At 47.3% G+C, this 13354-nt stretch overlaps 1 protein-coding gene across 1 annotated transcript in view; it reads left to right on the forward strand.

Annotated features, from left to right (window-relative positions):
- Positions 1-13354, forward strand: part of LOC116952467 (N-alpha-acetyltransferase 15, NatA auxiliary subunit-like) — a 44829-nt gene that overhangs the window by 14698 nt on the left and 16777 nt on the right. Inside the window, exons 5-9 of the mRNA XM_032971842.2 lie at positions 3682-3816; positions 8107-8260; positions 9037-9156; positions 9783-9878; positions 12722-12828. Of these exons, the coding sequence (XP_032827733.2) occupies positions 3682-3816; positions 8107-8260; positions 9037-9156; positions 9783-9878; positions 12722-12828 (612 nt within the window). The remainder of the gene's footprint in view (positions 1-3681; positions 3817-8106; positions 8261-9036; positions 9157-9782; positions 9879-12721; positions 12829-13354) is intronic.

The raw sequence follows: 13354 nt of genomic DNA on the forward strand, positions 1-13354 counted from the left end.
AAAGATAATTCATACAACGTACATGCATGTTAATGGGAGTCATTTGGAAGATGTACTGAAATAAATTAAATAACCGTTTTTATTTTAACCTTATGGTGGCACCCCGAGGTCCCGAATAAACAGAAGTCAAAATCGTAATTAATTAATTTAATTTTTGATTTAAAGCTTTCGTGACTGCAGTAATTCATATTCTTAGTTTTTTCGGTAAAGTCACGTTGAAGAGAAACAACAAAATAACAAAATATATATAAAACAATAAAAAATTCTCACGACGTTTCGACCATAACTCAAACGGTCATCATCAGGTGTGTCGGTTTGCATAAATTTATTTTGAAAACGGCATATTTATTTATATATATAAAAATAACGTTTGCGTCACGCGCAACGATTGGCTGTTTGCCAGGACAAGTCCATCTATTTTTTGAAAAGAGGAGGGGGGAGACGAAATTTGTTTTTATGTATGCTGTCTGAAAGCCACTGTAAGCGTGAACAATCAATCAAGAACTGAAATGATTTATCAAATCTTTCCAATGATTGCTAAGATAGAATCCATCTTCTCGGTTGAAATTGTCTCTGTGCTTGTATATGTGGATAGCCTCATGAACGAATCTCTCATGGAAGCCAGATGGCTTACAAAGAACCTCCGTCTTGGAAAAGTCAATGGCATGTGAGCCTACTGAATTAGAACAATGATCTGCTACGGCCGAGGTGTTGGTCCTACCGTGTTTAAGGTCTGCTTTATGTTCACGAATGCGGTCCGAGATATGGCGTTTGGTTTCTCCAATGTAACTACTACCAAATGTAAGGAAAACCTGATTTCCAAATTTAACCTCCTCTTCAACAAAAGACCGGACCCATACACCAAAAAGTTAGACGTTAATAAAGTCGTAATTAATCGCAGTAACAGTTCTATTTCCGATGGTCTGAAATCCGTTTTAGCTAAAGGTCTAAACTTTGCAGTCACACCTAAACACATACCAGTTAATGATATAATTGCCCAAGTAGACGTTGCTCTCAGGGGCCTGGGTCACATCGCTGCAGACGTAGCAAGATCTGAAATCGCTGCAACCCTCAAAAACGCTAAGATGCCAGCTAGCAACCTCAGCAAAGATGAGCGTTTTGAATTATATAAATTAAAAAAGAGGAATGATATTGTAGTTCTCTCAGCTGACAAAGGCAATGCTACTGGTATCATGGATAAAATAGAATACAACAACAAAATTAAAGAATTACTCGACGATGGTAGTTATACAAAAATAAAAAGAGATCCCACCAACAGCCTCGTCACACAAACCAACAAAATAATTTCTGATTCAACCGCATTAATTGATCAATCTAAACAGTTTTCGTTGAAACCTTCTGCTGCCAGGCCACCAAGATTATACGGCTTACCAAAAATACATAAAGTTGATACACCTCTTCGTCCCATAGTCTCTACTATCAGCTCCCCCACCTACAAACTAGCTCGTTTTTTGTCTGAAATCCTGCGTCCTTTCACTGGAAAAACCACCTCTGCGGTACAAAATTCTACTCACCTGGTATCAACAATCAAGGGTATTTCCCTGTCCCCAGACGACCTGCTTGTAAGTTTTGATGTAGTTTCCTTATTCACCAAGGTTCCTGTACTTGACACCATTGCAATCATTGAAGACTTGGTTCATCAAGGACTAAACACTGAGGTACCCCCCCTGGTGAGACACTGTTTAACCAATACATACTTCACTTGGAATGGAACTTTCTACAAACAAACTGAGGGCACCCCAATGGGCTCCCCCCTTTCTCCAGTTATAGCTAACATTTTCATGGAGAAATTTGAGACTGACGCCATCCAGACTGCCACTCTGCGCCCAACCTTATGGAAGAGGTACGTGGATGACACTTTTGTCATCTGGCCACATGGCCGGCCTGCTCTAGACCAATTCTTCGACCACATCAATTCCATACACCCAGCTATCAGATTTACCATGGAAGTCGAAATAGATGGCAAGATACCTTTTTTGGATGTCCTAATTAAAAAGAGACCTGATGGTTCAATGAGCCACTCTGTCTACAGGAAAGCTACCCATACGGATGCTTATCTGAAACCGGATTCCCACCACCATCCATCACAGAAGAATTCTCTCATCAAGACTCTGTATCATAGAGCCCAATGCATATCCGACCAGGAACACATAAGCAGTGAACTCAAGCACGTACACCAAGCTCTTAGGGCTAATGGTTACTCCGACTATACAATCCGCAAAGCTATCACTCAAACCATGAAGAAGAACCCTCTTGAGGAGCCTTTCAAAACCATCACTTTACCCTACATTGCTGGGATCACAAAAAAGATCTCCAAAATCTTGAATAAACACAAGATCCAGGTCCGTTTCAACACATTACATAAAATCCGTGATCTGGTTCCGTCTGTAAAAGATGTGATTCCGGACATACAATACCCTGGTGTCTACAAACTAAGTTGCCTCTGTGGTAGTAGTTACATTGGAGAAACCAAACGCCATATCTCGGACCGCATTCGTGAACATAAAGCAGACCTTAAACACGGTAGGACCAACACCTCGGCCGTAGCAGATCATTGTTCTAATTCAGTAGGCTCACATGCCATTGACTTTTCCAAGACGGAGGTTCTTTGTAAGCCATCTGGCTTCCATGAGAGATTCGTTCATGAGGCTATCCACATATACAAGCACAGAGACAATTTCAACCGAGAAGATGGATTCTATCTTAGCAATCATTGGAAAGATTTGATAAATCATTTCAGTTCTTGATTGATTGTTCACGCTTACAGTGGCTTTCAGACAGCATACATAAAAACAAATTTCGTCTCCCCCCTCCTCTTTTCAAAAAATAGATGGACTAGTCCTGGGCAAACTGCCAATCGTTGCGCGTGACGCAAACGTTAGTTTTTTATATATAAATAAATAAATACATATGCCGTTTTCAAAATAAATTTATGCAAACCGACACACCTGATGATGACCGTTTGAGTTATGGTCGAAACGTCGTGAGAATTTTTTATTGTTTTATATATATTTTGTTATTTTGTTGTTTCTCTTCAACGTGACTTTACCGAAAAAACTAAGAATATAATTAATTTAACTTTGGCGACTCTGTCCCACCGTGCGCACAAACGCCATGACCCACCAGAAATCAATTCTCTCGTTCTTCACCAAGCACCCGTCGTTGCCAAAATTGCCATAGTCATAAACAAAACTTTGAAACTTTGATTAGCGCATCGTGTAGAGCTCGTCAAGAGGAATAGACTACCGTACCGTTCGTCTTCAACAGACACAAAATGACGTCGCAACGTAGTTTATGTGAGACCCCGGGGTCTCGGCATAAGGTTCCTTTGTTAAATAGAATAATCTTATGTTTCCTGACTTTTGGGCCAACCTGTATAGGAGTTTTGGCTACCAAAAAAGACTATGTTTGAAAACATTATTTACTCCAGTAATGTAATATCAAAGGTGGGGGGGGGGGGGAGTGCAATGGACACAAGCTCTGTGGTCATTTAAATACGATGATGTTTTCAGCCAATGAATTAGTGTTTACTTGTGGGAGAAAACTGGAGCATCCGGAGAAATCCATGCATGTGAGGGGGGTAACACTCCTCTCCCCCCCTACTCCTTCCCCCCGGATCCGCCTCTACTGCACTCCTGCTACGCCGACTCGACCCGGCAGGAGTCTCAGGCGCGGCTCCTGCACTCGCTGCCCTCGGTGCCCGCGTCATGGCTGGGCTACGCTGTTGCATGCCACCTGTTGGGGGAGCCGGCGGCGGCTCTGCAGGCGCTGCAGGATCTGCTCACGAGACACCCGGTACCGCGGCACAGCACACACGCATGCACACACGCACACACATAGACACACATGTACCCACGCACACAACAACAACAACCGCCATTCGCCACTAAGTGGCGGTGACGTCACCACGACACTTGTGCCAGGCTATGCCACCTTGAGGCCACGTGAAGTGTCGAACGCTCGCTGGCAGGAGGTCACGGGGCAGACCCAGGTGCCACGAGTCGACTGACTGAGATGACTGGTTGATACACCATCTGTGCCCCCTACTGTGCCAACTTGCTGTGCTTGAGCCACCCGGCGCTCTGCTCGTTGTTGTGAACATCGCTCCTCTGCCCTCCGTTGTTGTTGGGGGGCGACTGCCTCCAAACTGCCCAGTAGCGTCCTTCACGAGCCTCCTCCACAGAGGCCGATCTTGACACCGCTGGTACCAGTCATTGGCACGTCCACTCAGCTCCACATCCTCCTGGACCACATCATTCCATCTCTTCTCTAGCCCGTGCCATGCCCATTTAACCCCTCGATCCGGCCGAACAAAAGCTGTTTGGGCATGCGGTGATTGGGCATGCGGTGATTGGGCATGCGAGCTACATGGCCCAGCCAACGCAGCCTTGCCTGCCGGAGGAGCTCACCGATGGGACTTTGTCCAGATCTTTCGAGGATTTGTGAGCTCCTCACACAATCCAGCCTGGTTAAACCCAGGATTGATTGTTGGCAGGCCAGCCAAAATGTTTCAAACCGGCGAAGATGTTCCATTAGGGGGGCCCACGTTTCGCAAGCGTAGAGAAGGGAGGGAATGACTGTGGCCGAGAAGACACGAAGCTTCGTGCGGAGCGACAGACCAGGTAGCTTCCACACAGCGTTACGCAACCGATGAAAAGATAATTCCGCTCAACTGATTCGGAATGAACCCTCTGCTGTTAAACCGGAGCCGGTCATGAGCACACTGCCCAGGTATGGGAAACTCTCCACTCTCTCCACAACTGCCCCATCACCGATTGGGAGTTGTGGGGGTGGAGTGCCCAATGGTACAATATACCCAGGCAGGTGCTTCGTTTTGGTGTGGCTGATGGTAAGGCTCCACCTCTTAGTGGCACACTCCAGTTTCAGCAGCAGCGCCTCCAACTCCTCCTCTGAGTGAGCCGCAATTACCAGGTCATCGGCATACATAACGTGGTTGACCAATAGGGAGCCATCCCTTGACCGCACCCGGGCATCGATCAGCCTCCCATTGTATCTGTACCAGATGAAAAATCCTCCGGTACAGCTACTGAAAGCTTCATGAACTACGTGGTCGAAATAGATGTTAAATAATGTTGGAGCCAGAGGACAACCCTGTCGCACCCCAAGATGCCCGCTCACCATCATGAAGGTGCTTAATGATTGTGAACAGTGGGTCAGGGACTCCGAAAGCACGAAGAACAACCCAGAGCCTAGGCCTACTGATGGTATCATAGGTCAATAAAGCAGAGATGTAGGTCTTGTTGTAAAATATGGCATCTGTGCAGGACCGCCCTTTCCTGAAACCACATTGGGGCTCCACAAGCCTCTCCTCAGCGTGCCTGGCACGGCAGTGTTGAACAATCCTTGCCAGGACCTTTCCCGGCACACTGAGGAGTGAGATGCCCCTGTCATTGTTACAGTCTGTGCGGTCTCCCTTCTTAAAGATGGGGACCACCAGGACATCCTTCCAGTCCTGCAGAACCCATTCAGTGGTCCAGACTGTTGATATTATGTCATGTAGGGCAGTCTGTGCACAAACGCCACCCTCCCTCAGCATTTTGCTTCGGAGATCATCTCTGCCCGGTGCCTTTCCTGGTCTTCAGTACTTCCTCAACAGATGGCACCTCAGACAGCCACTCACAGGGGGTGACTTCCTCTTCCAATATTTGAGGCACTGCAGCCTCAGCAGGGTCTTCTCCACTTTGTACCACAATGTTTTCCATGTGGAGGGATTTCCCCTCCCCCAAGACTTCACGGAAATGCTCAGCAAATCTGCAAACCTGTTCCTGGGGGTCGGAGATTGGATCACCGTTTTTTCCCCTAATGATGGTAATAGGTGTGGCGCTGCATGTTACTTTTTTGATGGAATTAAATAGGGATTTGTGATCGCGGGCCATTGAGGCAGACTCCATCTCTTTAACAACCCGCGACCACCACCCATCCTTGCAGCGCCTCACGGCTCTCCAAACCTCCGAGCGAAGGCTGCGGTAAGCCTCCTCATTCTCCTACGTGGGATACTGTAGCCGATGAGAGTGGGCCTATTGCTTTTTCTCAGCCACCCTGAACACCTCTTCTGTCAGCCAGGGTCTCTGGGGAGGTCTGTACCGTGTACCCAAAGTAGCCATTGCAGCTGCATGAGCCACAGTCCTAAACCTCACCCATTTCCCCTCGACATCAGGAGCAGTGGCAGACGATGCCAACCCCAGCCGCAAGCGATGATTAAATTATCGCTTGCAACTTTCATCAGCTAGCTGAGACCATGAATGGGGTCCTGGGTGTACACCCACCACCGGAGTGGAAGAATGGCAGGCGCATCTTACAGATGACAAGTCGATGGTTAGTGGGCAGATTAGCTCCACGGTTGGTCCTGTTGTCAAGGACATGGGCCCGCACCCGCTATTCCGTCACTATGTAGTCCAGCAAATGTTCTTACTTGGACCCGGGATGCATCCATGATGGTGTGTGGATGCGCCGATGCCGGAACAGCGTGTTGGTAATTACAAGCCCATGGGCTGCACAAAAAACTAGCAGCCTCCTACCATTGTTATTGAGCTGATCTGACCCATGCCTTCCAATCACTCCAGACCAAGTGCCAGCATCATGACCAACTCGGGAATTGAAGTCACCTAACAAGATGACTATATCCCGAGGGGCCACTTTAGCTAGCATCTGTGACAGGAGGTCATAGAAGGCATCTGACTCATCGGCCTTGCCTGCATCCCTCCCCGGATGTTCGTCTTCGGTGGGGGCATAAATAACCACCATCACCACTCCTCGCCTCTGGTTGATGGGATGGTGAGCCCATAGTAGCCTGGGGCTTACAGCTTCCCACACCTCACCGCCATGCTCCCGGGCCCCCTTCATTCTTTTGTTCAGAAGAAGAGCCACTCCCTGTTATTTGGCAGTCTCCTGCCCTGAGAAGAGGACTGTCCACCCCTCATGGTGGCAGGAGCCAGAGCCGGTCCACCGGACCTCCTGAATACCAGAGAGATCCAGGCGGTACCGGTCCAGCTCCCGACAGAGAAGTGGCAACCTCTCCTCCACAGTGAGCGTTCGAATATTCCACGTGGCCATCCATAGTGGCTTTTTGTTGTTTCTGGAGGAGCCCTGAGGGTAAAGATTAATCTCCTGGCTCCGCTAAATTGGGTTTGGCCAGGAGACGTTATAGACGCCTGTCCCCCCGGGGCCTCCGGCACAAGCGTGTTAATAAAAATTTTCGGTGGTAGTTTAGTGGTAGTTAATTGAAGGTGGAGGGGTTACCAGCCCCTCGCACCCGTCCAGAGCCCTCATTTAGCCGCTGTGGTGGTCACAGACGCCATGAGGGAAAAGACCAATCGGAATTGGCCCTCCCTCCCACAGCACTGTCCACGACAGCATTGCCCATCCGGCACCACGAGGAAGGGGGTTGTTTTACCGACCACGCACACACATATTCACGCACACTTGCACCCACGCACACTCGCAAGCACCCATGCGCATACACACTCGCACGCACCCACACACGCACACACCCACACATGCACCCACGTACACACAACAACAACCGGCATTCTCCACGAAGTGGCGATGATGTTAGCAGGCCACCTGTGCCAGGCCAGGTGCACTTTCAGGTCATGTGAAGTGTCGAAGGTTCACTGATAAGAGGTCCCAGGACAAACCCAGGTGCCATGGATTGACTGATTGGGATGGCTGGCAGATACACCAGCTGTGCCCCCTCTTGTGTGCATGTGTGTATGTGTGGCGGCGTAGTTGTCGAGTACGCAGGTGGTGCAACTGGACTGGCACCCATTTTCCAGCCGCACGACGCTAGTGTCACCACGTTTGCAGTCTTTCCCATTGTGCTCTCACGCCTCCGTCCGTTTTTTCTACCCTTAAGCTCTGCGGTCCTCTATATATTAAGGTGTGATTGACCAATTAATGATTGTTTATTTGTGGGAGGAAACTGGAGCGGTAGTGATGGCAGTGGTGGCAGTGGTAGTGATGGTGGTAGGTGGCAGTAGTGGTGATATGTGGCTGTAGTAGTGGTGGCGGCGGGAGTGGTGGTGGTGGCGAGTGGGTTATAATGCGGCTGCGTGGCTTTCACAGGTGATGGGTGACGCACGAGGCAATCAGCACAGCGAGCTCATGCTGTACCAGGCGGAGCTGATGGCTGAGGCCGGCATGCGGAGGGAAGCTCTCACGCACCTCGCCCAGTACAGCGAGCGAATCTGCGACAAGCAGGCGCTGGACGAGCACAGAGGTGCTTAACTATAACACTAAAACAGAACGTGCCAATCAGCGTATTGCTTCTTCAGCACCATCGCTGTGCGTTAGAGAGCAAACCCACAACATTTATTATTGTATACAGGTATCCCTCGATTTATTAATTTCCAGTTTACAAAATTTCGTGTTAGTCTGGTGCTCAGTAGGTACTAATTGTGCAACTATTAATGTGCTCATATTATTTTGGTCTTTCGGTAAAGTCACGTAGATGGTTCAAAGAAAATAACAAAAAACTATGACGTTTCGATCACAACACAAGCGATCGTCATCAAGAGAGTGAGGAGGATGACGATCGCTTGTGTTGCGATCGAAACGTCGTAATTTTTTATTTTCTTTGAATTATCTACGTGACTTTACCGAAAGACCCAAAGAATATGAATTCCTGCAGTCACGAAAGCTTTAAGTCAATATTTATTCATGTGCTCGTTTATAAAACTGCTAATCAGAATTTTGTTTTTTAATGTAAATCTACCAGACCCACATAGTGTCAACAAGTGGTCTCCAACTCTTATCATCCACTCTATATATCCCTCTTCTGGGTTCTCTATTTACATGTCATGAAGAAGGGCCATTCCCCGAAATGTCGCCTATTACATATTTCTTCTTTCAAGGCCATGCACACACAGTGTTATTGGTGAACGTGTTGAGTGATAGTGTTGTTTACTGTGCTTGTTCAGAACGACTGCCAATATAATTAGTTGGAAGGTAAACGTAGTCGCATTGTATTTGCTGAACGGTGCTTGCCGCGGCCAGGAGAGCTTTTGCTGGCTCTGGGATGTTTGGAAGAGGCGGCCGAGCTGTTCCACGGCCTCGTGATGAGGAATCCCGAGAACTGGACCTACTACCAGAGGTTGGAGCAGGCCACGCACGCGGGTAGGTGCCAATAGGTGCGTTGACGAGTGTGGGTGGATGCCGATCGGCGCGTTGACGCGTGGGGGTGGGTGCCGACTGGTGTATTGACGAGTGCGGGTGGGTGCCGATCGGTGTGTTGATGAGTGTGGGTGGGTGCCGATCGGCGCGTTGACGCGTGGGGGTGGGTGCCGATCGGTGTGTTGACGTATGGGGTGGGTGCCAATCGGTGCGTTGATGAGTGCAGAACCACGCAAGAGATTCTTGACGAGATCGGGGCATTGACGCGTGACACCCAGCAGTTATCGCGTTCGGCTATTCTTGCAGAGGTTTGCGGTTCGAATGGGGTATGCCGCCCTGGTTAATATTGTGGATGCATTAACTGTAAAGCGGACGTTAAAGATGCCTCGATGTCATTCCTAATGTGCCGACTTCATGATAGAAATTTACTAAATTCGATTTGTTATACGGTCGCACCTCGATGTACGTGCATCCATAGCTTAGCCAGATGCCTGTGATGATGATCACGTGAGTTTTAGAGCTATGAGGCACTCCCCAAACTGTTTCCCGGTAACTTTTCAGAGTAGCCGACCCTTTTAAAGTGGAATATATGGATTCGGTGATCACTTGCTCAATGTCATTTTCAACAGAGTCGGAGGAAGATCGGTGGAAGATCTATCAACATGTCATGAAGATACACCCGAGTGCCAGTGCTCCTCAAAGGCTTCCCCTTAATTTCCTCACCGGTGTGTGTGCACGCTAACGTGTGTCCTGCTGGCCACCCACCCCCTTGTGTGCCATGTCCTGCTTGCCTTCATAATAGGTTGAACGATTTGGGGAAAATAGCTAATTGCGATTTTTCTGACATTGCGATTTGATTTGCGATTACATTTTTTTGAAGTCAAGCTTCAGTTCAATATTCACTGTGTAATAGATGTAAAACATGTGATGGAGCATTACCACACGATTCCATCAAAATATTAACTGCTCTATATATTCTAATGCAAGGATGAGAACTTAAGAGATATGAATTGCTTCCAACATGTATTTATTAAAATGTTTTGATGGAAATTGTTTAGTGAAATACAGTTATAATAATAAACAATAAAAAATTCCAATAAAAAGTAATATGACTTTTCAAATCGCAAAAAATCGCAACCTTTGCGATTTGCTAATCGCATTTTTCAAATTACGATTTCGATTTGAAATCGATTAATTGTTCAGCCCTACTTCGAACAGCACTTGGCCCAAAAAGTCTGTTAAGGCTATATGGGAGATCTTTGTCATTGCGTGTGTGGGGAGCGGTAGCGTAGTGCTTAGCGTACCGCCCTACGAACCTGCCGACCCGAGTTCCATTCACGCTCACCGGTCCTGGGCCTCCCCTAGGTCGACTCAGCCTTAAATGAATACCTGGTGCTGAGACAGAAGGGTTGGTGACAGACAAAGGCAGCTGGGCGTATTGCTCGCCACCTCCACCCTGGTGTGCCATGCCCACCTTCATAGGTGCTCGCTAACAGCACTTACCTCGAGTCTGTTAAGGCTATACGGGGGATCTGTGCCATGTTTATGTGTGTGCGTATCCAAGCGTGCTTTTTGGGTGGACCGGCTGTGTAGTGGTACGCACACCGCAACTACGAACCAAATTCACCTAAGTTTGATTCCCGAACACGGCTAACATCAGTGGAAAGATATTTCAACCCAGCCCTGGGCCCTCCCCTAAGTTGACTCGGCCTTAAATGTAAGCATTGAAATGTAAATATTTAAAGCATCGTGTGATTTGATGTGCTATGTAAACGATCAGCACTGGGAAGACAAAAGATGACCAGGCACACAGCTAATGGGCCGGCCTTCATAAGAGCCCAGTATCAGCACTTAACCCTACCATGTGGCTATAGGGGAATATTTGTCTTCGTTTTGACCACTGGTTGTCTCTATAATAACGTTATCACTGTGTACAATTATAATGTTAACTGAGTATGAGGATGCCATGGTGACGAGCTGTTAACTTCCTTGTCTGGTTTACAGGAGGTCGTGGGTTCAATCCCGACTGATGCCTGTATATTTAGAGTTTCCATGTTCTCCCTGTGGTCGTGTGGATTTTTCTCCAGGTCCTCTGGTTTTTCCCTTCACATTTATAATCATGCTTTTAGAGTATTCGGCTGCTATAAATTTCCATATGATAAGGAACTTCTGCATCTCTGATTAGCCAGGTTGGCTATATGTGGTGCGAAAGAAGTTCACCATACATACACTTCGTTGAGCTATCATTTTGTGGCCAGGTCCCTTCTGAAAAAAAGAGAATTAGATAAGTGGGCCTTGCCTGTTAAAATACAAATAGTTTATTGTTTAGTGAATCATTTCAACTCGGAACGCTACGCCGCCACACAGGATTCGCTCGAACTCGCAAAGAGAGAACGACTTGAAGGCGCCAGAAGGAACCACCGGCAGGAATGGCCATAGTAGTAGTCGCAGCAACAGCCACGTGGTGAGCTGCCACCAAATTTCCCCCCAAGCTCTGCGGTACTGTCTATATTGAGGTGTTATTGGCCAATTAATGAGTGTTTACATATGGGAGGAAACAGGAGTACACGGATAAAATCCTCGCATGCAAAGGGGGCAACACTTTATCCCTTACACATGAAACAGGTGGGGTTCATATTTTTACTGTCCTACCATCTCCTGGCAGAGCCAGGCTATGGCTCCTACATTTGTGCGGCGATCATCCAACCCTTGAGGCTGGCTCCACAGGGCTGGATTAGATGCGATTATAGGCCACATATGGTACGATTAGTCCACCAATCGTTGGGTTTTTCCGACTAATAACTCCAAGAATATTTGTTTAAAGTGACAAACTGTGAACTGGTTTTAATTATATTAGTGCATCTTGTTGAACAAATGTTCTTGCTCAATTGGCTGATAGTATTGGCAAGAGCTCTGTGAACACTATAGGACCCGTTCATTTTGATCCTTATAGCCCACAGGCAGATGGATGCATTTTTTTTATTTAGTGAACATTTCTGATCGTTGTGAATGAATTAGTTGCGATACAACTTTCCGGCCCCTTAATACATTTTGCATTATTGATTCATTGGTGTCAGTGATGTTTATTTAACTTTTAATATGAATTAGTGTATTCAGGAGCAACACATTTTGATTATCAAAGGCTTTCTCTGTTACCTAACAGAAGCTAATAATGTAACTATATAAATGCCAGTTTAAAAACCGGTCATGAGAAAACATTGTTAAAATGTAATTCTCATCAGGCCCCCATGGTATAAACACTCCTCCTGGCCTCTCTAGTTAAGGGCCATTGCTCAAAACGTAATTTCTTAAATACTTTTTCTTTTTAAGGCTGTGGTGTTTATGTCAGTTTTGTTGTTTGTGCTTGTGCACCACTGCCAAAGCAGCAGCATCGGCAGCATAATCAGACATTCTCATATATTAAAAACAAAGTATTATATGGTTCCAGGGACTTACATCCTAGTCGGTACGCGTGCCCCGGTGGATACGCGTGCCCTGGTTAGTGCACGTGTTTTCAACAGCTGCTGAGCTTGGAGGCCGTCTCGTCTTGTTGGTGCGGGATTGGCAGGAACGCGCTTTCGAGACTCGATGGACCGATTCCTGCGCCAGCATCTGAGCGTCTGCTGCCCGCCGCTCTTCACCACCATCAAGGGGCTTTACAGGGACCCCGACAAGGTGCTCCAGCAAAGCGTGGGGGCTGCGAGGAGTGGTGTGCGCCACCCAGAGAAGGCTCGTGCTGCGCTGTACTGGCGGTCCCCCGATTTTACGACGTTACAACGCACTCCTGGAAACCCTGTCGTCGTAAATCGGCACCTATTTTATCTTAGACAGTAGAAACAGCAGAAACACCACTTGAGAATAACAAAATCTCCACGCCAAGTCGCATCGGAAACTGGACCAACTATTCAAATGTGTTCCGAGTCATGTCGGAAGATGTCGTAAATCAAGTTTCTGCGTCGTCGCAAAGCGACCCGTGGTGGCATTATATAAATGTCGTAAATGTGGATCGTTGTAAACCGGAGGCCCTTTCTCATTTATTATTTCGGGTTAGGTCGTGCAAGTATAGATGTGTTGTTTAAAAGTGTCACGTCAATCAAACATGGGCAATTTATCACCACTTCAGCAGCACCACTGGCATTGTTGTTCCAGAGTGATCCACACCACGTTTAACATTTGGTATGGATTATTCTCTGCAGATCAC

Source organism: Petromyzon marinus, chromosome 47 (genome assembly GCF_048934315.1).
Source record: "Petromyzon marinus isolate PM22_M1 ecotype Great Lakes invasive population chromosome 47, UKy_Petmar_22M1.pri1.0, whole genome shotgun sequence".
In the NCBI taxonomy this organism is placed as follows: Eukaryota; Metazoa; Chordata; class Hyperoartia; order Petromyzontiformes; family Petromyzontidae; genus Petromyzon; species Petromyzon marinus.